At 48.4% G+C, this 27,665-nt stretch overlaps 1 protein-coding gene across 1 annotated transcript; it reads right to left on the minus strand.

Annotated features, from left to right (window-relative positions):
- Nucleotides 1–162: 162 nt before the first annotated feature.
- Nucleotides 163–26,708, minus strand: SCNN1G (sodium channel epithelial 1 subunit gamma). The gene is made up of 13 exons (XM_042971112.1): nt 26,615–26,708; nt 22,498–22,844; nt 20,431–20,740; nt 18,774–18,964; nt 17,689–17,792; nt 15,022–15,185; nt 6,930–7,028; nt 5,016–5,133; nt 4,188–4,266; nt 4,048–4,105; nt 3,795–3,856; nt 1,962–2,037; nt 163–1,664 (listed from the first exon to the last, which is right to left on the minus strand). The coding sequence occupies exons 2-13, from the start codon at nt 22,812–22,814 to the stop codon at nt 1,302–1,304; spliced, it is 1,941 nt and encodes a 646-aa protein (XP_042827046.1). The 5' UTR covers nt 22,815–22,844; nt 26,615–26,708; the 3' UTR covers nt 163–1,301.
- Nucleotides 26,709–27,665: the final 957 nt, after the last annotated feature.

Below are 27,665 nucleotides of genomic sequence, written 5' to 3' on the forward strand. Positions count from 1 at the left end.
GGACCTCCTTAATTTGCTAATCCAGGGATTGACAGATTTTTCTCTGTGAAGGGCCAGAGGATAAATATTTTACACTTTGTGAACCTAGGGTCTCTATTGCAACGACTCAACTCCGCTAGCTAGCTGCCGGCACAGACAATATGCAAATGCAGGGTGTGGCTGTGTTCCAATAAAACTTTATTTACGGACACAGAAAATGGGATCTTCTATCATTTTCATGAGTCACAAAACAGTCTTCTGATATTTTTAACCACTTAAAAGTGAAATAAAAAAAAACATTCCTAGGTCATGAGCACACACAGGATTTGGCCTGCGGGTTATAGTTGCCCCATCTCTAAGTGCTTAGAACAGCGCCCAGCACACTGTTGCTGAGCTAACATTGAATACCTACTGTGTGCTTAATCCGTGTTAGGTATTACCACGTTGGAAGGTGTGAGCAGTTGTCTGCTGTGGTTGGCTTGCTGGGGAGGAGCAGGCCTTGCGTGGGGGAGGGGGGCCTGTCTGGGAGGGAGAGATGCTGAGGTGAGTTACCAGATGATCCTTTATACCTTGGGCCACCACTGGACAGGGGTGTCCATCCAGCAAGGCCCTTGAACGAGCCTTTCTGTGCTTGGGTAAGGGGCCCAGGGCACTGGCTTGGCTCCCCAGAACATGGCCCACCGCTGCCTCCTGTCACATCCCCAGACCTCCCCACCCCTGTTGCACCCTCCCCACTACACACTCCAAGGACCTTGGGCCAGCCCCCCTGCCTGAGGGCACAGAGAAGACCTTGCCCCAATGTCAACAACTAAGAACAGTTTATTCACAAACAGCACCAGCTCCAGGGCTGGTGCTTCCTCCTGTCTTTGGCACTAGGCAGTGGTTGTCTGGCCTTGATACCTAAGGGCACGTCCTTGGGCCCCAGCCCAGGCTGGGGGAGTGGGTGAAACCCTGGACTTGGGGCTTCGGAGGAGTCTTTCTCTCTCAAGACCTGGTGAAAGTGCTGTCAACCTTCACTTCTGGCTTTCGTCCGGGCGGGCACCATCTCCTCGGCCCTCATCTCTCTCCGTAGCAGATGTGGGAGGGGTTTGGGCTGCCGGATCTTTCTCACCCTGGATGGCTGAGGGTTGCCGGGCAGGGCCCAAGGGGTCTCCTGCACACACCCAGGCCCCATGTTGTTGTTCAAAGCAGATTTTTAGTCAATGTCTCTGAAAAGCCTAGCCAGAGGGGGTGCCAAGGGTCCCCTCCGTGTGCAGGAGACACGGTCTGAGTTCTCAGACCGTGGCTGGGCTCCTAGCTACATCTCTCTTCCCCTCCCCGCCTCAGGACTCCGCCGGCATCTGGGTGTCTGTGAGCTGGTCAGAGAAGGCCCTCTCCAAACGCAGTGTGTTGTATCTGGGAGGCGGTGTGCCGGGCACCTCGGTGCCTGGGGCTGGAGGCAGGCGCAACGCGGAGGTGAACGTGGGCAGATCATCGTCTATATCGAGGCCCAGGTTGTCCCGGCCCTGAGGGCCAGGGGGAGCGTGCCTCCGGGCCCACCATTCCTTAGCTTTATGCCACTGGCGGCGGGCAATGATGGAGAAAGAGTCAATAAAGAAGACCTCAATGATCTCAATGACACAGACGACGGAGCAGCTCATCCACAGGCCCAACTGGCCACCGAAGTTGGACAGAAGCATCTCGATCTGCGAGGGAGGTCAAGCCACACCATTAAGAGGGCCCCTCCACCCAAGTTGGCCTCATGCAGGGACCCCGGTTCCCAAGGGAGCCCCTGGCAAGTCCTGGCCCTGAATGGATTTGGAGGAAGAAGTGGGCAGGCTTCCTGTCCCCTCTTCCTCTGCCTTATCTGATCCAAGTCCTGGCTGGCCTGTGGTGACCCTGCCAGCTCCGGCTGTATCCCTAGCATCTAACTCTGCTCCCTGAGACAAGGCAGATGGGCACATTTGCAGACCCCAGGCAGGTCCCAGAAAGAAGCCACTCACACTGTTGGCAGGGCTCTCCATGATGGATCTCTGGTTCAGGTCTTTGTAGAATATCAAGAGTTTGGCCAAGTCCGTCCTGGAGAAATTCCAACAGGCAGGGCCCAGGTGAGTCAGGTGCCTTTGCATCTACCAGATGGCCAGCCCTTCAGTGTGGCTGTCTCCCTCCTTCCCAGACTCCAGCATGGCCCAGGCTCTGAGCTCCAGAGGAATCTTAGAACCTGGTTCCTGGGGCTCCTTCTGCACCCTAGAGCACATCTCCAGCCTGGGCCTGGTTGCTTAGGCCCTTCATTCACTCAAAAACCATTTCCCAACCAGCCTGAGTCAGTCCACCCAGCTGTATACTCCCATAGCACCCTGTTCTTCATCAAGCCCTGATATTGCGATTGTTTGATTGCAATCTCAAATATATATAGGAGACATGCAAGTAATACAAATGAGCGAGGTAGGCTGGGCATAACGTAATAATGATAACGACCATAATAACAGCCAGCGTTTATTGGACACTTCCTGTGTTGCCAAGCACTGTTCCAAGTGCCTTATATGAATTAACTTGTTGAATGCTCGCGACAACCCTATGTCGTTATGTTTTAATTATCCCCATTTTACAGATGTGGAAACTAAGACACGGATTGGTTAACTAACTTGCCCAAGACCACACCACTCACAAATGGGCAGATCCAGTATTCAGAACTAGAGAAATCCGGCTTCAAAGTTCATGCTGTTAGCTGCTGCACAAAATTGCCTCCTGGTGAGACTATGGCAAGTGTGTCCACGCTTATTCCAAAGGGGCAGCTATGACTCAACTCTTTAGTTCTACACAAGCATGGAGGTTTGCTGTTTCTGGAACTTCTGATCTTTCAAGGAAAGCTGGAAGTAATGGGTTGCTTTCATGGGGCTATATTTGGTCTAGGGGTCACTGGCTTGCAATGCTTGCTTTCAGAGTTTGCAATTACTTGGTCAAAGTCGACCTTTACGACTAGACTGTCAGCACCTTGGGGATGGAGATCATGTCTGCTTGGTCGTCATGATACCCCCAGCACCACATACAGCACCTGGTACCTAGTGGATATGCAATAAATGTTGGAGGCTCAACTAACCTCCACTGTGGAGATGGGAAGGGCCCAGAAAGAGGTGAGGTCACATGATAATTCCCCCATCCTCTCCCACCTTCATCTCCATCCCCTGAGGTCCCTGAACTCTGGCCCAGCTGATTTTTGCTAAAGCTCTCTTGGAAGTGAATGTTGATGTGGAAAATTTAAGCAGGATTTAGAAGCTGCATGGAGTATTTTCAGAGGAGTATTTTTCCAAGCAGGTCAAGATACGTCAGGAAGCCATGAAATAAATTTCCTAGGCCATGACCAAAACCCTTTGACAAAGGGAAACAGAATAGGAAATATCAGATTGCAGCCCCAGAGATGTTCAAAGTCTTTGTCAACTGATATGGGCACTAATCACTGAGAATGGCGTCATGATTGTTGAAATGGATGTACATGGATGTAAACAGTTGGTTTGGCTATACCAGTTTGCACAGTCTGCAAATCAGCCCGAATGCTTTGTACACCAGTAGCAAGGGCTGTTACATGAGACTTTTATCTCATTTATCTATTCAATGGGCCACAATGGAAAACTATTTTCATAATGTGGGTCACAGCCAAAACATTTGAGAGCCCCGGGCCTAGAGTGGGATCTGGCTCCTGACATGAGCTTGATCAATATTTGTTCAATAAAGGAATGAGTGAATGAAAAAGAGAGGGTTTGGCAGTGAGGAAGCAAGTAAGGAGGCTGAGGCCCAGGGCCGGCGCAGGCAGAGGAAACAGGGTGGGGTCTGCTTACTTGTTGAGTTTTTTCTTTATTTGCTGGCCTTGGTCCCAAGTGAGAACGGGCAGCAACCATTTCTGTGATGGAGAAATAAGGAGTGACCTGGGGATGCCTGGAGAGGCCAGGGCCAGCCCGTATGCCTCCCCTCTTGGCCTCAGCCCCCCAACCTGGCCTTCCCTGTGGATCTCTCCTGAGGCCAGAGGACACAGGCAGGACATTGGGCTCCAGGATGAGAACGTGAGGGGAAAGATGGAGAAGATTAACTTACCTCAGAAACCTCGGATGGCCACTGTGCCAGACTGGTGGTCAGTGTCCACTCCTTAAAGCTAAGGGGAGAAGGGTACGGAGTGAGTATGGCTGGCCTGGCCTGGCCCAGCCCCGCGGGCTCCATCCTTCCAGCCCACTCACCTGCAGGCTTCCCGGCATACCGACTGGCAGCCCAGCTCTTCCCGGACAAAGGCCTGGTGCAGCTGGTAGTAGCAATACACTGAGGGACAGAGCAGAGGGCAGTGTGAGCTGTGGGGCCATAGCGCCCTTCCTGGGAGTCACCAGTGGTGCCTCCCTGAGACCCCTTTTCATGATCTCTGCTCCCATTTTCTAAAATTTCTTTTAATGTTTATTTATTTTTGAGAGAGAAAGAGAGATAGAATGTGAGCAGGGGAGGGGCAGAGAGAGAGAGAGACATAGAATCCGAAGCAGGCTCCAGGCTCTGAGCTGTCAGCACAGACCCTGACCTGAGTCTCAAACCTATGAACCTAAGCCGAAGTTGGATGCTTAACCAACAGAGCCACCCAGGTGCCCCTCTGCTCCCATTTTCTACAAACACTGGTTTTCTAGAAACAAATGCTGCTTTGTCATATTGAGAGACAGAATACTGTGGAGGTTAAGGGCATATGTTGGGGGTGTCAGCAGCCCTTGCTTTGAGTCTAGCTCCATTACCCCCTGGCTGTGTGACCTTGGAGAAGTTGCTTAACCATACCGAGCCTCAGTTATCTGTTCTGTGAAAAGGTACCACCAATAGTTCCTGGAGTTGATAGAGGTGGCCAACGTCTTAGCACAGGTTGGGGTGCAGCATTTGGTCCTAACTGGAAAGTCGAATTCAAGCCAGGCTTGGGGACAGGAGTAAAACTTTTGCCTAACGTCTCTCTACCGATGGCTCCTTCCCGCAAAAGGCCAAAGCACAGGCTGGTGCTGGGGCTGGGCTGACTCCACCCCCCGGGGGCGGGTCTCACTTACTCCAGTTGGGGTGCTGCTGGTAGTTGCAGTAGTTGGCTGCTGGAGGTAGCGGCTGGCTATACTGGGCGCACCCACATTTCTCCACCATCTTTGTCTGGAAGCATGAGTGAAGGCAGATCTGAAAAATGAAACCCAGGGATTCTCTTTAATCTCCTTGCACATGGATGCCAGAGAGCTCCCTCCCTAGGCATCCCTCATCCAGAGGGTCAGCTTCCCACAGCCTTGGCAGACGGCATTAATGTGCCCCTCGTGGCACAGCAGACTGGGCCAGGGCTGGCCTGACTCCAAAGGGACCAGGGTAGAGCAGTTATTGAGAATTCAGGTGAACTGAGATGGGGTGAACAGGGTGAGCTGGGGCTGCGGCTGGGGATGGACCCTTTCCAATCGCGTGAGTGGGGGACATTGAAATGGATGCCGAGAAACAGAGAAACACAGTCCCCAACTTTTCTGTTTTCGGGTCCCGTCCTTCCATGTTTGGGAGTCTTTGGGGATCAGAAGCTACCACAATATCCATAAAGTTTATAGCATAAAAGCTCATGGCAAAGGCTCCAAAGGCAGGCTACTCCAGCTCAAATCCCACATTTGCCACGTCCCAGCTGTGTGTATAAGGCATGCTTGCTTGTGTAAGGGAAGTTCCTTAACTTCTCTGATGTTCTGGTTTCCTCACTGTTGAGATAAGTAAAACAATACCTACTTCACGAGGTTGTTGTGAGCAGGAAATGAATGGATGGATATATGTAAAGTGTTTGCACATGGTAGCCTCTCACTAAATATTATCCAGAAGCGTCTTTGCAATGAGCTGAGCTGAACTTAACTTTCCTTTCCTTTCCTTTCCTTTCTTTTCCTTTCCTTTAATTTCTTTCCTTTCCTTTCCTTTCCTTTCCTTTCCTTTCCTTTCCTTTCCTTTAATTTCTTTCCTTTCCTTTCATTTCTTTCCTTTCCTTTCCTTTCCTTTCATTTCTTTCCTTTCCTTTCCTTTTCCTGTCTTACATTCAGTTTGACTGCATTTCTACTATAAGCAGACATTCTCCAACTAATAGTCTCTTTCCACTTAGCGTCACCACCTCTAAGCTCAGGTCTGATGTAAGCTAGAGGACCCGGTGCTCAGGAGCACCTGGCCTTTTTATTCTACTGGATTGATTTTCATGAACTCTGAGCATCCCAGTAGGAGAGGAACTACAGACTTCCAGAATGTAAGAAGGCAGAACAGATGATCGCACTAGAGGGTTGAAAACTCAAATGCTCATGGGAGCTGCTGATACGAGTAATACACTAGAGGCTGGTGGGGACTATGGGGAATGAAAACACATGCCTTCTTTAACGGGGCCACTTCACCCACTGTTTACATTTCGGGAATATGGCCCAAAGTGGCCAGATCTTGTTTTTCAAGAGAAGCTGGAAATCTGGGTTTTCTTATGAAATTCCCTGGCTTCTAAACACCATCCAGGCTGGAAAAATTAGGTGTGCAGCCTGGAAGGGGCCTGGGGGCTGCCATTTAGGAGCCCCTGATCCAATCCAACCTCCCCTTGTGATTGCTGAGGATGGCATCACTTGTCCAAGGGCATCAGCGAGTGAAGGGCATGAGTGGACCCATAGGCTAGGCTCCTGACCCCTCAGCCAGTGCCTCTCCCAGGCTGTTTCACTCCTGCCCCTCACTTGCCAAGACCTATTTAGGAAGCAGGCCTGTCTCATCTGTACATTGTGTTCCAGGCAAACCTCAAGCAATCAATTCAGCTCTGGTTACAGATGGATTGAAGAGGACTAGAACCAGCTGGCATCGTTTGTTCTTGAGATCTTTGGATGAACCCCAGGAATTATCACTACAGTTCCTGGTCTGAGACACACCCGGTTATATATAACTGTCTCCTATGTCCAGGCCACAGCCCGGGGCTGAGTGGCCTCTCCTGCCCGTACCTGGAGGGAGTATGCAGCATTGTAGATATTACTGATCGGCACGTCACTCCCGTCCTCTGTGCACTGGCTGTAGGGTTCACTCAGCTTGAAGGACTCCGTCTGTAATCACAACAGCACACATTCAGCCCTACCCTGCCCCAGGACCCAGACAGGCTGAGCGTGCATGTAGTCATTCATTTAGTAAATATTTATTAAGCACCCACTAGGTGCCTGGTGCTTTTCTAGGCACTGTGGGCTCAACAATGATAAAAGTAGACACACTCCCTGCTCTTATGGAGCTTACTTCCTAGTGGGGTAGATAGATGGTCAAAAGGAATAAATGCATAAGATAACTTTGGATAATTGTGGCTAGTGATCAGTGAAACTGGGAAGGGAGATTGGAGGGCTTGGGGAGGAAGGGTACAGTGTTTCCAGGAGTGATTGGGGAAGATGTCTTTGAGAAAGGGACCTGTTGGCTCAACAAGGAATGGCAAGAAAGAGCTGGATTTGCTACGAAGTAGGAGACGGGGTTAAAGCAGAAGAAGCAGCAAAGGCTGAGGGGGGACAGGGCCAGGGTGGCTGGAATGTAGCACAAGAAAGGTGAAACCAGAGAAAGGCCAAGGCCAAATCATGGCAGCCTCCTATGCCATGCTGGGAAATCTGGATTTGGTTTTCAAAATGGTAGTAAGTCAATGGAGAATCCAGGGAGTGGGCAGGAGGAGCAGGGCAAAAAAAAAAAAAAAAAAAAAAAAAGACAAGCAGTGACCGTGTGCTACATGGGATTCTCCTCCCAGTGAAAGACCCATTTCCTACCCTCTTGTCTTCTGGTCCCAGAAGTTGACTTTAAAAAATTGAGTTTCTTAGAGAGGGCCAAGGAATGCCCAAGAGAGTAGAATGATACCATGGTCCAAGGAGGTAAGAGAATTGTAACTCACAGCTCAAATACCTTATTAAATTATGTTTTCTTGTGGTGTACTAAGTTTGGCTCCAGCTTAATATTTGTCACTGCCAATAAACAATCCAGACAAGCCAATTAAAAAACAAAAAAAGGATAATGTCTCTCCCAAGGGGGAATGATAATTAAATATAAATTGTGACCAGCTTATAGCCAGGTTCCTTGTCTGTCTGTTTGTTTTCTGGGAGTGGGAGAAAAGGGGAAATGGATGGCAGATTTGTGAGAGGGTAAAAGAAATCTTTTTTCTTTTAAGAGTGGCCAGACAGAAAGATAACTGGGGGGGTGGAGGAGGGAAGAATCAAGAAGTTTGACACAGGTAGAAAACACAGACATCACAAGTGGCTGTCATCTCTTTGTTTGTATTGTAATCCATCTGCTTGCTGACCATTACTCTCCCTCAATTAGCTACAGGTACCTCAAGGGCAATTAACAGTACGCATCTTAAAACATTTAAACAACAGAAGCAAAGGGGAAAGTAACAGGCTGGTCTCCTCTCTTCCCTAGGAGAGGAGCAGAGCTAATCTCAGATATACAGACAGGCAGACAGGCAGACATGCACTCACACATTCCCTTTGCCCTGCAATCTCCCCTTCTCACTAACGACAAAGTGTGGGCCTCATTCCGTGTCAGTACAGAATAAACAGACGTACTTCATTCCTCCAAATAGCTGGGTGGCTAACAGATCCAGAGCCTCTAGAACATGCCAGGGCTGGCTGGGCCCTGGGGTACAGAGATGCTGACAGTGGCTTCCCTTGAGGGCAGCTTAACTCCATGCCAACCCCCTGAGCTTCTGGAAGTAGCAGGCTTCCTGGGCAGATGTTTCTTCAAGCCCCTGGGTCATGCTGAGCTGTCCACAGAGCCCAGCGTGGCAGCTATAGGCTCTACCTGCCTGGGGAGTTGGGGGGGTTGAGTACAAGACCCGGGCATCTAGGTGACAGGATGTGTCTACTTGAGTAAGCTATGAGCAGCTGGCAAAAGTGGCTGGGGCTCACATTAAAAAAAAAATTAAAAAAAATAAGTAAAAGGGCACCTGGGTGGCTCAGTTGGTTGAGCATCTGACATGGTATCAGGTCATGATCTCACCACTCCTGAGTTCGAGCCGGGCTCTGTGCTGACAGGTCAGCACGGAGACTGGAGCCTGCTTCAGACTCTGTGTCTCCCTCCCCCCCCCACCACCACTTATGCTCTTTCTCTCTCTCAAAAGTAAATAAACATTAAAAAAATAAAAAAATAATAAAAGTGGATGGGGCTCCTTTTACTTTGAGGACCAGCCCATGGGTCACTTCCAGAAAGCTGATTGAGAGAAATTATCTTTTGAATTTTCATGCTTTTGAGTCCTCAGAGTCCTTGTACTCTGTAATGATGCTTATTGAACTCAGAGCCCCTGGGTTATTTAGATTGCTTCCTAAAGCAACAGGGGGGTGGGGGAGTGGGGAGGTAGGGCAGATGGGGCCAGCACTCCAGTGCTCACTCTTTTGCTCTCTTGCTCTCTTGCTCTCCCTCCCTCTCCCTCCCTCCCTTTCTCTCTCCCCTTCACCATCAGCTTTTCAGAACTGATCTGTCCCTAACCTCTAGAGACACAAAAATGAGAATGGGTAGATATATATGTGAATGCAAGCTTTGTGTATACAAGTGTGAGTAGGCACACATGTCAGTACATACATATATACAGGTTGAGATGTGTATATTGCGTGCATGCATGGGTATATGTAGGCGTGATTAAGTGTATATGAGTATATGTGTGGGCAACAGGGCCCATTTTTATCAAACCAGATCTTATCTGCTTCCTTCATAGAAGCCTGGGGGAGGTGGGCATCTTCAGAGGAGTCCTCAGTTCACCTCTTTAAAGGTATGAACTGTGCCGCAGAATAGCCCAGGCGGCAGTATGATACCCTAGATGGAATTAAGGGTGGTTTAACTTTCTTTTTGCTTTTGTTCTGTTTTTACACTGTAATATATTCTAAAATTTATTTGTGTATGGCAAAGTTTATACTTTTAATCAACTGAGAAAAAATAATTACTCAATATATGAAGTTAGGACTACTGTTATCTCTTTGGAGGAAGCAGTGAATTCTATCTCTACTTTACATCCTGCAGAAAAAACATTCTAGTGGGTTAAAGTATCAAATGAAATAATAAAATAACTAGAAGGTAACTCAGTATTTGATCTCAGGGAGGGAAAATCCTCAATAAACATAATGACTAAAGAAGAAAACAAAGATTTTGAATATCTAAACATTTGATGTGTTTGCACATGAAACAGTAGATAAAGAAAACTAAAAGGCAAGCACAAACCAGGAAAGATATTTCCAACACAAGTGGCAAATAACTACTACTCTTTCTATATAGATGGAAGAGATCAACATCTCATAAAGGAGGAAAGTGTCACTAAAGACAAGAAAAAACTTTCTAACTTCTCTTTTTGCTCCAAACTTATTTTCCCTTCACTTCATATCTCTTTTCTTAAAAAAAAAAAGTACAGTAATAGCTGACATTTTTAGAGCACTTCCTACATATGAAGCACTGTTTCAAGTGTTTCACATGAATCAACTTGCTGAATTCTCACCAGCCTATAAAGTAACAGTATTATTATCATCCCCATTTCACAGATGAGGTAACTCAGACATGGAGATTATGCAACCAAAGTGCAAAGTGGGGGTAGGGGCAGAGAGAGAGGGAGAGATTGAGAATCCCAAACAGCCTCCAAAATGTCAGCCCAGAGTCTGACGCAGGGCTTAAAGTCACAAACCGTGAGATCATGACCTGAGCTGAAATCAAGAGTCAGACGCTTACCTGACTGAGCCACCCAGGCTCCTAGCAAAGCCTGGCACTTAATCCCTGTTACACATATGCTTGTGAAAAGAAGTGTGCATGTGTTTTAAGATAAAAATGCACAGTAGGGTTTGCAATGACAGTGAAGTCTCCCCTCTCTCCAGGACCTGGCTCCACATCACCCGGGTGAGTTGTCTACCCTTGCCCACTTCCTCATCTCCCATTCATGATCCAGCTCATTGTGTTCTGGTTTCTGTTCCACTCCTTCCGCTGAAAACTGCTCTGGCAAAGAATGCCCATGATCTCTTGGTTGCCAAACCCAGAAAGCACCTTTTGCCCTTTATCTTGATTGACCTCTCAACTGTATTTGGTGCTTTGGTTCACACGTTCCTTGAAACTCTCTTCTTTGATTTATCTGACGCCAGTTCTTTCTGGCTTCTGTTCCTCATTCTCTGCCTCTATTTCTCCAGTTTTGTTCTGCTCAGCCCTTAAACATTTACATTTTGTTAGGTCTTGGTGATGGCATTTATTTCCCAGGATGGAATTATGCTAGATGCCCACCCCACCCCTCACCTCAGTTTTTCTCCTGAGCTCCAGGCTCATAGCATCTATGGACATTTTCACCTTGATTTCCCAGAGGCACAGCAACTTGGGTATATCCCAAACCGAAGTGGTCATCTTCCCCACAAGCTTATCCCTCTTGTATTCCCTAATTCTGAGCCTGGCACCTCCAACCACCCCACTGCCTAAGCCAAAACCTAAATATCAACCTAACTTTCCCCTGTCCTTTCCTCACTGACCTTGGTTGTCAAGCCCTGTTGCTTCCATGCTGTAGTATCTCAAATCTATTCACTTATGCTCATCCCCACAGCCATTGCTTCAGCTAAGGTCCTCATCATTTCTTTCTGGAATTATTGTAAATGTGCTGCTTCCGGTATCTTGATTACTTCATCTCGATTACACTTTAGCCAAAGAGACTTCTCAAAAAGTTTCACTACTCAGCTTAAAATCCTTCCTGTGATCCCTTTGCAATTGCTTTGCCTTTTGTTTGGGCTAGCCCTTCCAGAAACTATTTCCCTGACATTTGTCCTTCAAGAATCCATCAGCTAGGAAGCTTTAACTGACAGCTGCTGTCTGGGCTCCCATTCATCTGTACATCCATCCATACATACATCTATCCACCCAACATTTTTTTTTAAATTTTTAAATATTTATTTATTTTTGGGAGAGGGAGAGAGAGAGAGAGTGAGCAGGGGAGGGGCAGACAGAGAGGGAGACACAGAATCCGAAGCAGGCTCCAGGCTCTGAGCTCTCAACATAGAGCCCGATGTGGAGCTTGAACCCATGAACCGTGAGATCACGACCTGAGCCAAAGTCGGACGCTTAACCGCCTGAGCCACACAGGTGCCCCTCTACCCAACATTATTTACTGAGTATCTATGTTCTAAGAACTGGGTCTGGTAACAGGACAGAGAATGTCTCGGTTCCTACGGAGCTGGGAACTGTATTGCAGAGCTGTGTTGTCTTAAAGGTAAGATATTTTGAAGGTAGATACTCTGTTGTATTCACTTCTGAATTTCCAGTGCTTTGGACACACAGCCCTTCAATGAATGGAGGAAAAATTTTTAACCAACTGCCTAACCAACTGACTGAGTCTACCAGCTTAACATGCCTATCCAACAAAATAAACAAACAAATATGAAAGGAAGGAAGTCTAGTTTGTTTGGACTTATTCTTAGTGACCCCCTGCTGACCTCTTAATCCCTAAGATCACTTTTTGTTGTTCCAAATGCTCATAAATCAGCAAGAGAGCTGACTGACCTTGCTCTGTGGCTTTGATTTTATACATCTCAAATTAGGTGTAGCAGAAAACCCACCCATGTCTTTGTTTACCCACCATTGTTAAAGAAAACATTTGTTTAACAAGGTGGTGGGTATTTCTAAGCTCAGAGAAGAAAATCAGAGGGCAGGGGTGCCTGGTGGCTCAGTTGGTTAAGCGTCCAACTCTTGATTTCAGCTCAGGTCATGGTTTATGAGTTCAAGCCCTGTATGGTTTGTGAGTTCAAGCCTCTTATCAGGCTCTGCGCTGACAGTGTGGAGCCCACTTGGGATTCTCTCTCCCTCCCTCTCTCTCTACCCCTCCCCTGCTTGTGCTCTCTTTCTCTCAAAATACATAAATAAACTTAAAAAAGAATATATATATTTTTATATGTTACTATATATGTAAAGAAAATCAGAGGACAGAATTCCTTAGTTCTTGTACTTTTTCAAGCTCTCAATCCTCTCCTCCAAGTCTGCAGACACTGTGAGGGGCAGAAGGGAAGAAGGGGGCAAAAGGATAGTTAATAAACATGTGTTAATGGATAGGATGTACTGCAAATCCCAAGTCCTTATTCAGGATGCAGATAAGCATGGGAAATATTAGATGAAAATGTCGACTATTCTGATTAGGGGGTTTTGCAATCCCAGTAAATAGAGGAATCAATGACCCAGACCCTTAAGGGATACCCTAAAGTGTTTTCAAGCCACAGTGTCATAGATTGTGCTCAAGATTATTTGGGGGGTAGGGGAGAGACAATCAGTATTCACACAGTCTGAGTTGGTACTCAACACTTCTCATGTTGAAACAAACTTCTCACATTGGAACAAAGCCCCTAAACATGGCTCCCGAGAGCACTCAGGTTCCAGGAAACCATCCTGATGGTTTTTTGTTTTTTGTTTTTTTTCCCCCAGGATTGTCCCTTTGATAGGGCACTGAAGCCACAGATTTCATCTGGAATATCACCATGCCAGTTCATAATCTCAGCTGTCTCAGCTTAAATATTGCTTTCTCAAGAAATCACCCCTGGAGCTCCCCATTTCCCTCATTAAAAAAAAGCTTTGGTCAGCCATCTCCCTGATATGTTCTCATGCATCCTGCATTTCTCCTTGTTAGTACTGATGATTACAATTAATCACTTTTCCAATTTTTTGTCTGTTATTGGTCCTCTCTGCTGGACTCTAAGCTCTAACAGGATAGCGACCATGTCTTCCACTCTGACGTGGTCCCTGTGTCCAGCACATAATGGCATGCAGAAAATAGCCTGCTGAATGGACAAGTAATGGATGGATATACAAGCCCCAGTGCTCACTATGTCACTTTATAACCCAGGACAAAGCCATCATTTATGGCTGTGCTAAAGCTTTTGTCATTCTAGCTTCACTCTCGCTTAGGAAGACACACTTCACTTCTCCTCTCATGTTGAACTACTCAACTTTCTAAAGCTGAGGTTCCTGAGTTTGCTGCCTCTTGGAATAATCACTGGAGTTTGGTAAACACACAGATCTTGGGCTCATCTCCCAGAGATTCTGAATCAGTGGATCTGAGTCTGTTGATCAGTCAGGTTTGGAAACCACTGCTCTGGAGGACAGGTTTACTAGGAATGGAGACAAAGGTGCAGAGCTTACTGGCATAACAAGACCCCAGCCCTGCAAACAAGAAAACTGCATAAGTAGTGGAGTGGCTGCAGGCATTGGAACACACTCCTTGCCTTGCCCTTCTGCTCCCATTGGGCATGGTTGACTTGGGCATTGGAGTCTGCAGCCCAGATATGTTTCTGTTGACAGGTATGAATGTTCTGTTGCAGCCAGTGAGGTCAGAGAGTGTCAAAGACTTGAGGAAGAAGGGGGTTCTTGGTAAATAAAGTGAAATTGATGGCTAAATATTGGCTAAATAGAGCTTTGATGGCCCAGTGACTTCCCATTAGTCCTTAAGGAGTGGTTTACATGCCTCATAGACCTTTAAGTGGCCCAGAAAGAAAGGTGTTGATCTGCTCTATTTATATTAGTGACAAACATAGTTAGTGTCTGATGCTTTGCTTCCAACACAGTTCTTATAAACAAATGCTAGTGTCTGTTTTTGCAATAAGGAAGGTTCCTTCAACTCTTTCCGAAAATGGCATCCTGTGTCCTTTTTCATCAATATAGAAGATACAAAGATAGGGGCGCCTGGGTGGCTCAGTCGGTTGGGCAGCCGACTTCGGCTCAGGTCATGATCTCGCGGTCTGTGACCCCGCGTCGGGCTCTGTGCTGACAGCTCAGAGCCTGGAGCCTGTTTCAGATTCTGTGTCTCCCTCTCTCTGACCCTCCCCCGTTCATGCTCTGTCTCTCTCTGTCTCAAAAATAAATAAACGTTAAAAAAAAATTAAAAAAAAAAGAAGATACAAAGATAGCCTATAGTATTAACTACTGGAATGATCTTTGCAGGAACTGTTAGAAAATCAAGACTTTGCTTTCTTTTGAAACCAACATGCTGTTCCACAAGCCGCACCTTATTGGTTTTCTTTGGGGAAAAAAAAGAAGTCTGTTCTCCTCGACTCCCCCATAGAAGTCAGAATGTTCTCTTACCAGATGCATGCCTATGGAGGTGGCCATTGCCGTCTCGATCTCTGTTCCTATGTCCTCAATGAAGGGGTATTCATCCTGCCGATGCACAATCACCTTAGCCCCAGTGGAGGATACCAGGAAGGGATTGTACTCCTCTTCATTGATGTACAAGATCACCTGCAGCCCTGAGAGGAGAAGAGGCTGCTGTGGTCAAAGGCTAGTTCAACATTACCTGGTGGTAGCCTACCTCTCCCGCTGCTTTGGGAGTCTCAAGACCAAAATGCAGGTATTTCCAACAAAGTGAAAGGTGTACAGGGCTAGACTGGAAGCTTCGTGGAGAAGAGAGGTGGGGGTTGTGGTGCCTGACTTGCTCACTGCTGTGTCCCCCAAAAACAGTGTCACTGCCGCAGTTCTGCTGAGCAATAAAGGAACTACTCCTGGGTCCAAAAACATGCATCTCGACATGGTCCTTTGAGATAAGGGGTTTGGCAGGGCACCCAAATGGACATGCAGTGCTGTGGCTGCTTAAGCCCTTAGAGAAAAGCACTAATAGTGTCTGATCCCTGGCCTAACTCCTCTCCATACTTCACCTCCTACCCCGGCAGGTAGTTCTGTACCCAGCAGCCAGAGGGATCTTTTAAAATTGTAAATCCGATCACTCCCTTGCCCGAAACCCTTCAGTGGCATCTCACTGGATACACAGGAAATGCCATAGAATAAAATCTGTAAACTTGACTGTGGCTGTCATGTCTATGATGATGCAGCCCTGCCTGTGTTTCCCTCCTCAGCCCCCTCTCTGCTCTCTCAAGAAGCTCCAAGTAAGAAACAGAAAGCTTCTTTCTGTTTCTAGAGCACATCAAATTCATTTCCTTCGCAGGGTTTTTGTACTTGATAGCGCCCCGAATGCTCTTCTGTGGACCTTAATATGATAAGGATCTTCTCACCCCTAACTAACTCTTCCCATGGATGCCTTTCTGGCCCCTTATTTGAAATAAAACCCCCATCCTGACCCCAGCACCCCCTTACCCTTCACTGCTTTATTTTCCTCATAGTCCTCATTGGGATTTATAAACAGATAATGTCCATGCGCTTGTTCATTCATTTATTGTCTGTCTCTCCCCACTATCATTCAAGCTCCCTGGAAGCAGAGAGGGCATCTGTTCACCCTAGTGTCTCTGACACGTGGAAGAGAACGTGGCATACAGCAGGCACTCAATAAATGTTTGGTGAAAGAGCAAATGAGCTCGTGGCCTGTATGGATTGACGGAAGAAAACTTGGAGAGTTCATTCTGACTTCTTCCATTTGTAAATAAAGGAATGGAAGCCCAGAGCAGGCAAGGATTTGCTTAAGGTCACACAGCACATGCACAGCAGAGCCTGGACTCTGCAGCTCTTTGCTCCCAGGTCCCAGACTACTTCTTTCCACTGAAGTACGTGCCCTGGATTATGATTTCTTGCAGACTTGGTAAGAGTACAGACTACACAGTAGCAAAGGCTGGGAGTCCATATGGGGTTCTCCTGCCTTTCCTTGTGGGAGCATATTTGTATATCAACTCATGTTCAGTTTGCTTAGGACTTTGCCAGGCCCATCTGTTTCCTGCCTTCACTACAAAAGTCACTGTAGTAAGAGCAGTGGTAATAGTACCAGAGGTCATAACAGTTCTATTGGTGGTGGTGGGAGTAGTAATGGTACCAGTAGTAGTAATGATAACACACAACCAGCATTTATTGGGTGTTTCATGTGTGTTAAGGGCTGAATTGTATTCCCCTTCTAATCCGTATGTTGAAATCCTACCCCATAATGTGACAGTAATGGAGACAGGGCCTTTAGAGAGCTAATAAAGGTTAAATGAGGTCATAAGGAGGGCCCCAATCCCATAAGGCTGGTGTCCTTACAAGAGGAGGAGATACCAGACCTCCCTCTCTCTCTCTCCTTTTCTCTCTCTCTGCCACAGAGAAAAGGTCAGGTGAGGACACAGCAGGAAGGCAGCCGTCTGCAAGCCAGGGAGAGAGATCCCACCAGAAACCAAGTTCACAGCATCTTGACCCTGGGTTCCTAGCCTCCAGAAGGGAAACTAAATAAACGTCTGTTATTTAGGCTACTCAGTCCGTGATATTTTGTTAAGCAGCCCGAGCAGACTAATACAGCATGTGCCAGGACTTACTCTAAGCCCTTTACATATATGAAGTCCTCTCAATTACCCCAAAGCAGAGACATTATCATGATTTCCACTGTGTAGATGAAGTGCAATAACTTGGACAGGGTCACACAGTCAGTGGCAGAGCTGTGGGTTTTGGCTGGAGAATGTGTTATCTTAACCAAGATAAAGGTATGTTTGCCTCCCTGATCTCCTGTTTGGCACATCTGGGTTTAAGTCCATCTGAAGTCTGCCTGCCCCACATTACTCATTCCCTAGCTGCAGGCTTGAGCCAGAGTGGTTTGCCAGGAGGAGAAACCCCAGTGACGTCACTGTTGCTCTCTCAAAAGTAAAGAGGAGACATCAAAAAGGAAAACAGACACCAAAAAAAGAAGGAGCCAACATGGATGCTTGATAGAAACAGCACAGCCAAAGGGGAAGTGATGTCCCTGGTTTCTGGCCAGGTGGAGAGATCCCACATTTCTGGAAGGCTCGGGCACTCCAACTGCCCTCCTGCCAGGATGCTCACTGTCGGTGTGGATTTCCTTACCGTATTCACTGCCCCCCATAGAGGTGCTGAGGATAGTCTCATTTTCTCTGTTGTTGAACGTGTAGCAATTCCCATACATTGGATGGTGGAAAAGCGTGAAGTTTCTATAAGGAAGAACACGGGTCAGAAAGAGCTTTGGTGGGAGCTCCCCTCATGCATCTGAGCTAAAGGCTGGATGGGAAGGGCTTACAGGGCCAACTTTCTTTTGTGGACAACAGATAATAGACATGACTTACTTTCTCCACTTTCTGTCTAATAAACCACAAGCAAAGCCCCTCACCCTGGCTGCCACACGTTAATATAGGACTACTCTCTGCTTTGTTCCCCCATCTTAATCCTCCCAGCTCTGTCTCCATCCCAGTGTGACTCTCGTTGTGCCCTATGTCTGCCCCAAATTCCTCTACTCATTAATTTCTCAGCCAAAACTTGACATTTTTCCATTCCAACACCAGGAAATGATCCCAGGAGAAGGAACCACATCACGTGTGTCCTTACACTGACTTTAGAACCTAACGCTTAGGCAGATATGATTCCAATCACTCAGTTTCATAAAGATCAATGTATCTACTAACATATAGAAAGGCTTAGTGTTTAAAAAGGATGAAGTAAGGCTTTCAGATAGGCAGGAACACTCTAGAATGTCCCATCACTGCTCAGTCACCACCAGGGATCTGAGTGTTATCTTAAAGGCAGAAAAGTTTGAGAGCTCACCCATCTATACATAGACCTTTCTTTCTCTTTCTTTCCTACCTCTCTTTCCTTCGTTTCTTCCTCTGTGCTTGATCAGTGGTTCTCAATTGTTGGTGTGCATGATGGTAGCATGCAAGGTTATACATATACCATCAACCCCTCTGTTTTTATGAGTAACTTAATGAGTTCAAAGAGACTTTGACTCTATGCCATCTCTATCTTCCTCAGTGACTCCAGAGCCTAGATCCCATGTAAGCTGTTTTCTAAAGGGCAGGGTCAGCGAGAAGAGCATCTTTCACTCCCAAGCCCCACAGCTGAGCTGCAGGTGCAAGCAAGGGACTCGGAGCTCAGAGCCACCAGTCCTCAGAGCTAAGAGGGCAGCCTCCTCTCCTGACCTGGCATCGCAGGACATGCCATCAAAGAAGCAGGTAACCAGCAGCTCCTCAGCAGAGTAGCTCATGTTGATTTTCTTCTCCAGAGGGACCTGTGCCATGATGTTCATGTAGTGCAGCTTATACCACTCCTGGATGGCATTGACCCCTGAGCTGAAGGTGTAGACGGCACATTTGGACGTGTCATTTGAACACTGTGAATAAGAGGAGACAGTAGGCTGAAGCCACTGGCACTACCACTGGCCTTGGGAAGGACGTTAAGGATGAGGACCTAGGACGCTAGACCGGAACAGGAGGGACACCTGAAGCAAGGATGGGCTTCCTCTTACTTCCAAGGGCTGAGAGAGGATCAGCCTCAGGGACCTGAAGGGTCTGAGAGAAGGACACAGAATCCCACTTGTCATGGCTCCCTGTGACTGCTTACCAGGTGAGAAGAAAAACCGGCTTCTGTAGGGTCTCCAGATATCCAGGCTTTGGTTGATTATTGCTATTGACTTCCTACCCACCTCTAGCCATTTCCTACTGGATCAGCATTCTAGAAATCTGGATCCTCACCCAGACTTCAACATGATATTTCCGCGGGATCTTGGGCAAGGCATGACATCTCCATTATTTCACCTACCAAATGTTAACTAAAATGCCATCCTTAGCTGGGATGACCAGCATTTAAAGTATGTAATAATTAGAGCCTTAGAGGGAGACTGTAGTATGTTCCAGATGTTCTCATCACACTGGGTTTGGAATCTCTCTCAAAAGGACAGGCATTGAAGGATTGATTTTGCTATCAAGGATAGCCGAGAGAGCATCTCGTGAAAAGACCCAGGAAGACTTTGAAAAGTCTTGATGATTAAGGGATAGGGCCATTTCTCCAGGATTTGTAACTGGTGCTCCAAGGTCTCACAACTGGCAAGCCAAGTATAAGGTACAGAAGAGAGGTCTCATCCTAGAGAGATGCCTGGGGCATGGCGAGGTAGCGTAATTGATTGCCTTTGCCCAGGACACTAATGGAATTCGATTTTGGTGACTGGCTGCTTCCTTAGAGCCCCTTAAATGGGACTGAGAAGGAGAGAGGAAAAGTCAGGCCACAGCACCTCACAAAGGCAAGTACTGCAGGGAACATTGGGTGTTTCTGTTGTTTATTACCTATTTTCTTCCTTCTGGTATCTGTACCCTAATTTTGCTTTTGTGGAACGTCTTTCCCCTTGTTGGATACAGTCTGATGAGACTGTCCATCATGACACCTCACCCTCTCTGTTAGGTGACCCGACTCAAACTTGGCCAATCAGATAGTCGCAAGATGGGATCTGAATCCGTCTTTATGGATGGATTAACAAAAAGCCTGAAAATAGTGAAAGCTTATTGAATCCAGCAGCCATACCTGAAATGACCTTTCACCATTTCTTGCCACCTAGATCCCTGGACCTTCCCTAGTTTCTGTCCTTTGACAGGCCTCCATGATCTTCTGATCCCTTTCTAAGACTTTTTTTTTTTTCTGCTTAATATTACCTGAATCAGTTTTAGTTGCTTGCAGAAGTTTCACCCTTAACTGGGTGTATTTCTTTGAGCAGGACCATAGGGACGATGGCAAAGGAGAAACCTTCCTGGACCCACCATCTCTAGCCCATCCCATGGCCCCCAGCTGTGAGGACATGCATCTCACCAGTTGGAATCCCACCACCTCCTTGGACTCGTGGACATGCATGACATCTGATGCCTTGTGAATGATGCTCCCACTGACTTTCCGCTTCCGCCCTGTGAGGAAGTCCCTGGCCTTGCTGGTCTCATCCTGACTGAAAGCCAGCAGTGGGACCAGTTTGAGGAATTTGGGCTGTGTGCCCTCCCAAGCCGAGGTCCAAGACTCTGCCTCTCGGCGTTTTCGAGACTTATTCTCTGGAAAGCCGTACAGGTTCTTCAAGGCCGTTCTAGTCTCCTGTTCCAAGTCGGCTAGAAGGTCCCGCACTGCACTGTACCTGCCAAGGGGGGAAGGAGGAGTCAGGGAGAGGGGAGCTCCACTGACAGAGTGCTGGTACCTCTTCCCAATGTTTCCCATCAGTGTGTATCGGCCTTGGGCCCACTTCTCCCCCACTTCCTTGGCCAAGGAGGCCTTTTATGATTTGCCCCATCCAAAGTGACTCTTGGCTTGAAAAGTGATGACAGGCTCCCGTGTGACCCTTGTGTGACTTCTCATGGCTTCGTTTATGCCACTACCATCTGCTTGCTCTTGGGGTGTGTTGGTAAGTTTGCCCCGACCAGCATTTCTGGAGTGGTGACTGTCAGGTGCCTCCCATAAACCAGCCACGGTGAGGACAATTACAGTGAGGACAGTAACTGCTAACTGGAATTGGGTCCAGGGGACCAGCTCTGTCTCCACCTAGCACACTTGCCCCTGCACACTGACTCTTCTCCAATCAGTCCTGGGACAGAAAAGGTAACGCTGTCACCTCAGTAACCCCCAGGAACAAGAATGATACAGGAATTGACCGCATGAAGCACAGCGCCATCTTCAAATCTCCATAATACCAAGTAGTCCTGGCCTCCCTCCCAACTGCTCCCCTCTCTGCTCTCTCTGCCCCTTGCTCCCTGCATAGACGACACAGCATCATGATTGAGCGTGTAAACTCCAGAGTCAAACTACCTGGGGTCCAGTTCCCCATCCTGGCTCTGGATATGGGACTTGGATAAGTCACCTAGCCTTTTTGTGTCTCAGTTTTCTCATCTGTAAAATGAGATCACTGGAAAGATTCAATGAGTTTATCGTATGTGTGTGTAAACAGTCACTATTAATTTTATTAGCATAATTATATTTGCTAATATTTCACTCCTGCACTACAACTCAACTCCCCTAGGACCGAGACTGTGTTGGGTTGTTCAGTTCTTTGCCCCAGACTCGAGTACAGTGCATGCCAACTTGTAGACACTGAGTAAATGATTATGGTGCAAGTGATAAATGGAAGAAAGGGAGGGAGGGACAAAAAGACTCTGAGGTGGAGAATGAGGCTTAGACCTGATTTTGATTTTGACCAGTTAGTTTCCTTTGACACTCTTCCTCCCTTGCTCCTCCCTTCTCCCCATGCCCACACCTGCTCAGACAAATTCTGCCAGATTCTGACCTGCCTCACAGATCAGTTTTCAATAATCCTGAGCACAGCTCCAGTGACCCATTTAGAACAGGCCCTGTGGCAGACAATAGGGCAGTACCAATGGCTGATCCTGCCCAGAGCCCAGTGATCTCAATTAGTGGGGCTGGATTCACTCAAATGAGGGTTGGGGCAGCTGAGATGCTTCCGGAAGTCACTTGGGTGTCACTTCTGAGTCAGCCTCCAGCTCATGTTTCGGGGACAGTGAGGGTGTGAGTTTAGAGGGCTCAGGGGGAAATGGCTAAGCTAGGCTGTGTGTGTCTATACATACATACCTGTGCGTGTGTGCGTGCGCACGTGCCTGGGGTGGGAGGCTGTGCTAGCACATTCCAGTCCCCACCCCCCAGTGAAACTGACCCTTGCAGACTCCCACTCCTGCACAGCTTGAGCTAGTCCAGCCTCAGAAGCAGCTGATAGATTGACAACTTGGGACAGATTTAGAACCTGGGGGAGGGAGTTTACCAATGTTGGCAGCAAATTCAGATTTCTAAAAAGCCTCCCTGTGGGCTGGCACGTGTCATCTTTGAGTGGGGCTCTGGCCTCCGAGGGGGGCCCGGCCCCCACTCCATATCCTTGCTCCTGCCGCTTACTTGTAAGGGTTGATGTTGCAGATGGTGACGGCAGGAAAATCCAGCTTCTGGAAGTGGACCTTGATGGAGACGGAGACGGTGTAGAAGGAGGAGATGAGGAGGGCACATTGCCAGAAAATAAGGGCCACGGCCGTCAGCGTGAAGAGAACCCAGAGCAGGCGCCGCAGGCGGCCGCGGGACACCACGATGCGGCGGCAGCCGTGGGTGTTGGTGTTGAGGCAGTACCACCGCATCAGCTCTTTTATGGTAGGCGCCTGGGGCCCCGTCACAGGCAGATTCTTCTTGATTTTGGCTTTGATCTTCTCTCCAGGAGCCATGATGAGGATGGGACTTGAGGGCCAGGCAAGCTGGAGGGGCAGAGAAGAAAAGTGGGTGACCTCACACTCCCTAGCCTCCAGGGACAGGGCAGACTCTGGGGAAACACCAGCCCACGCGCCCTCAGAGGCCGTCTTCCTTTTTCCCTCTGTGGGCTGGACAGCCTGCATTCTGGGACCCCGGCCCCCTTTCCAGGATATTTGGGTTTTTGGCCACTGCAGCTGCAACAGGGCTGTTTCCTCCTTGTGCAGCCCCCAGGCCCAGCCGTGTGGGGGCTGGGTGGGGTTTAACCCATGAATTACTGGTTGGAAGGACCTTTCCCCTGGGTGCCTGGAGCAGGAGCCCTCCACACCTCAGCCTCTGCACCTCTCTTATCACGCTCTGCCCTATCTAGAATATGGCCCCCTGCACCTTATCGCTTCCTCCCACCTGGCCCCCTGGAGGGCAGCATTCCTATCTCACCTAACCCTGGTGCCTAGCTCAGTATCTGGCACTGAGCAAGTACCCCACCGACATTTTCTGACAGATGCAATCTGTCAAGAGAATTTCTCGGCAGCCAACTTGGATCCTGTTCGGTCCACTCCTAGCCGTGTTTTCCAGGCTTTTCCCCTCCACTTTCCCTGCAAGTGGGGTTTCTGTTTCGTTTCTGTTTAACTTCTTCTCTTTACAGTCAAGCATTTGGTGTTTCTAGAGAACCTTAGAAACAATAGCCCACAACTATTGGCCACTTAATATTTGCCAGGTACAATGCCCTATTTCCTTGATTCTAAAGTATCACTAATTGGGGGAATACACTGTGACGAGATAACAGCTTTGTTTGGGGGAAAGTGTTGGAAAACAAACTATCACATTCATCAGTGTACATGATGCATTTCACTTACAGAAACTTCACAACATGGAATAACATTCTTTTTAGAAATGAACTAATATATGTGTACTGTGTATTCTATACATTATATACATAACACCTCATGGTTATATAAAGTTTCATCAGTCTCATAAATATATAAAGTCTCTCTATATACATATAATCCACATAGATTTCATTTTGTGTTTCAACAACCACTACTGTTACCTTCATGTTATAGAGGAGGAGAATGAGCCCAGACAGGTGGGGTCATTTGTGCAAGACCACACAGCTACTCAGTGGAAGGACTGGATTAGAACCTTGCAGCCTTCACCACCATGGTATAGGCTTTTGAGGGGCCTGGTATTGTGCTGGGTACTGTCTCCTCCCCAGAGAAGAAGGAAAGAGAAGGGATCCTGTGCTATTTATTTATTTTTATTTTTTAATGTTTATTTATTTTTGAGAGAGAGAGAGAGAGAGAATAAGTGGGGGAGGGGCAGAGAGAGGGAGACACAGAATCCGAAGCAGGCTCCAGGCTCTGAACTGTCCGCACCGAGCCAGCCGCGGGGCTTGAACTAACAAACCACAAGATCTTGACTTGATCTGAAGTCAAATGCTTAGCCGACTGAGCCACCCAGGTGCCCCGGGATCCTGTGCTGTTTAATTTCCAAACTCTAGATAGTCAGTGTCACCACCTCCCAACAGTTGTGAGCATTGGTAAAGGGGGAGGGAAGGTATATGGAAATTCGTCCCTCTTTTTTTTTTTTTTTAAAGTTTATTTACTTATTTTGAGAGACAGAGAGACAGAGTGTGAGAGAAAGCACAAGACAGAGAGAGGGAGAATCACAAGCAGGCTGGGCTGCGCAGTCAGCACAGAGCCCGACTCAGGGCTCAATCCCACAAACCGTGAACATGACCTGAGATGAAATCAAGAGTTGGACTTCTAACCGACTGAGCCACCTACACACCCCAGGAAACTCTATGCCTTCTACACCTGCCGTTGGTGACAGAGGCAGAGTAGGGAATACCTTAATATGGAGTAGGATATGCAAGGTGGTCCCCATGCCCCCAGAGGGCCTGTGTCTGGGCTTTAGTTTGTCCCATCGAGTTCTTCAGGCAGGATTCTGCACTTCAGGAGTTACTTTTTGTCCACCCTGACCCCATGGGATATTGTCCAAAATTGGAAGCTGGGGCAAAGCTGGGAGGCTTTCAAGTTTATGATGCTCGTGGGTTACAGGTTTATGATGTAAAGAAAATAAGAGGGCTGGGGGGGGGGCAAGTGAGATGTACAGAGGCAGGCACCTCCCTCCAACCCCCACCCCGCCACAGACACATATGACCTTACTGGGATGGAGAAAACCTTCTCAACCCTCAAAATTATGCTGTTGGTCTCTTAGCAAGAGGAATGTAATTTATTTTGTTTTGTCATTTAAAGCATTTCCCATCCTCAACTCCTCTCTCACACATTCAAAAGCAAAAAACTTAGCAAGAGTTTGTTTTAAAAATCTGGATCCAGGTTCAATTTCCTGTCAAACAAAATGGCCACGCAGGGAAGGTTTTCTCCTCTGCGAATGTTCAGAATCGCAGATGCTGGATACTCCTATCTCTAATTCTCCTTGTTCTTGCTGAAGACAACCCCTGGGGTCCCTCTGCCCCACCAGCTTCTTCTCCAGGACTGACCTTGACTCCAATGGATCAGCCCCCAATGTCAGTGAAACCACAGGTGAGAGAAGGGAACCCATCTGCTCAACACAAAACAGATAAATGTGCACTGAAACAGTGTTACAACTTCAGAGCAGAGCAAGGTCCGGCAGGTTGATCAAACGCTATGCCTTTGTGGAAGAATCAATGGCTGACACGGAGCACTCACTCTTTGAAGTACTTTACAGGTATTCACTCATTTCATTTCCACAACAAGCTTCTGAGGTAGGCACCTTCATTTCCCCCCATTATGCAAATGAAATGGAGACACCAAGAGGTTAAGTAGTTTGTCCAAGGTCACACGACAAAGTGGCCAAGCTGGGATTTGAACTCAGGAGTCCATGCCTTTAACTACTAGCTGTGCTGCTCCCCAACAGTAATAATAATGAGAACGACAGCAGCAACAGCAATAATCGCAGCTATCATTTATTGATCCCTTAGGACTCCCTGCCATCCTACTCAGCTCTTTTTACATATTACCTTATTTAATGCTCCCTATAATTAGATGAGGTATTAGTACCGTCCCCATTTCACAGAGGGGGAAACTGAGGTGCAGAGTGATTAGGTAACTTGCCCAAGGCCACCCAGATGGCAAGAATTCAAAGGAGTTTTTCAAATTCCAGGGCCGCTCATGATTCTCTACTGCGCCCCACCACCCCGGAGCTTGCCTATCTCCCATACCCCAGGAAGGGACTCCACGCCTCAGGCTCTGGGAGTGGGACTCGAGCTCCCCCCTGGCGTCTCTGCAGCCCCTGCCCACCCCGCACAGAGCGACCGCACGCTGTGCTGTGGCAGAAGTCACGTCTGCTGACGCCGCCGGAGAGAATCCAACCAACCCGATTCAAGTGTTTGCTTCTTTCTGCAACCACGGTCACCCCAGAGAAAACATTCCAGAGAGCAAAAGGAACGATCGCGGTCAAGTCTCGCCAAGGCCTGAACAGGTGCTGGGCGGAGAGACAAGGCGAGGCGCGGCCCGGGACCCCCAGAGCCCCGGACCCTGAATAGCCCAGAAACGCCTGTCACCCCAGCTCTGCGTCCCGGGCGACGGCGTGGGCAGACGCCAGAGAGCTGGCTGGACCCGGATTGGCCTGAGAAGGTGTCCCAGCATCCCAGCCACCGGGAGGCAGCCCCGGGCTGATGCCAGCCAGCTCCGCCACCGACCGCGCGGACGGTGTCCGAGAAGCCATCGGGCCCTGCGGCCGCTCCGGTGCCTGAAACCCCCAAGCTAGTGCGACCCGACCCGGCTCGGCTCACCTCTCTCGGTTCCGAAGAGTCTGGGGCTCGGGTGTGCGCGATCCGTGCGCGCTCTGTTGTGCTGCCGGTAACAGCGCGAGCATCCCGCCGCTGCCGCTGCCTCCGGCTCTTGTGCGCCAGACCTGGGCCCCGCCCCTGGAACCCCGCCCCCTCGGGGCCGCCCCCACCTGCCCAGGTGTATTCCCCAGGTGGCCCAGGATGTGCCGGCCACGACGCCGCAGCGCCCCCTGTCACCCTGAGGCAGCTCTGCGCCCAGGTGCGTCCTGCACGGTGCCTTGCGGTGGCGAGGTACAGTGCCCGCCGCCTCCCGGAGGCCAACCAGCACCCTGCATTCCCCCTGGATCTGTGCGGCACCTTCTACCAGCACCTCACAGCACCTCACAGCGCCTCCTGCCGCCTTGTTACTGCCCGACACCTTCCACTCTGGTCCAGTTGGGCGCCCTTTCGCCCCTGCGCCAGGAGAAATCCCAGGCAGCATTTCGCCCAAGGCTTCCTCCTGACCTGGATCAGGAAGCTGCTTCAGTGCCCACCTGCGTCTGCCTGTGCCCACCTGCCTGAGGCTTTGCAACCAGGCCTCGCATCCTTTGGTCTCTTCACTTGCCTTTTTATAGTGACTCACGCAGAAAACTGTAAGAAATGAGCTTAGAAAAATTGCAACCAGAAGGGATCATAGAGACACCTCGATTACAGCCCCTTAGAGTAGGGAAGAAAGAGGCCCAGAGAAAGAAAGCAGTCTGTTCTGCAGCGGAACTTCTCAGACTTGAAAGTGCATACCATCACTGTGGATCTCTAATTCAGTAGGCGTGGGGTGGGACTTGAGAATCTGCATTTCTAACTTTCCAGGTGATGCCTCTCTTGCTGGTGTAAGAACCACACGTTGAGTACAAGGGCCACTTGCCCAAGTGAGTGGAAATAGGTTCAGTATTTTTAGAGAGCCACTTAAAAAAAAAACCTCTAACCCCCTAAGAAAAACCTCAACTGTTATTCTAACAATACATGCTCATTGTAAAGAATTCACATGTTGAAAAGAAATGGAAGTCTCTCCTTCATC

This window comes from Panthera tigris, chromosome E3 (genome assembly GCF_018350195.1).
Source record: "Panthera tigris isolate Pti1 chromosome E3, P.tigris_Pti1_mat1.1, whole genome shotgun sequence".
Taxonomy (NCBI): Eukaryota; Metazoa; Chordata; class Mammalia; order Carnivora; family Felidae; genus Panthera; species Panthera tigris.

What these genes read in the sequence shown, in the direction of transcription:
- SCNN1G (XM_042971112.1), bottom strand. Translation starts at nt 22,814, where the DNA reads ATGGCTCCTGGAGAGAAGATCAAAGCCAAAATCAAGAAGAATCTGCCT. An exon ending in ATGCTGCATACTCCCTCCAG is followed by an intron (nt 5,134 to 6,929) that starts GTACGGGCAGGA and finishes TTCATTTTTCAG; the next exon opens with ATCTGCCTTCACTCATGCTT. An exon ending in GTATGCCGGGAAGCCTGCAG is followed by an intron (nt 4,106 to 4,187) that starts GTGAGTGGGCTG and finishes TTCTCCCCTTAG; the next exon opens with CTTTAAGGAGTGGACACTGA.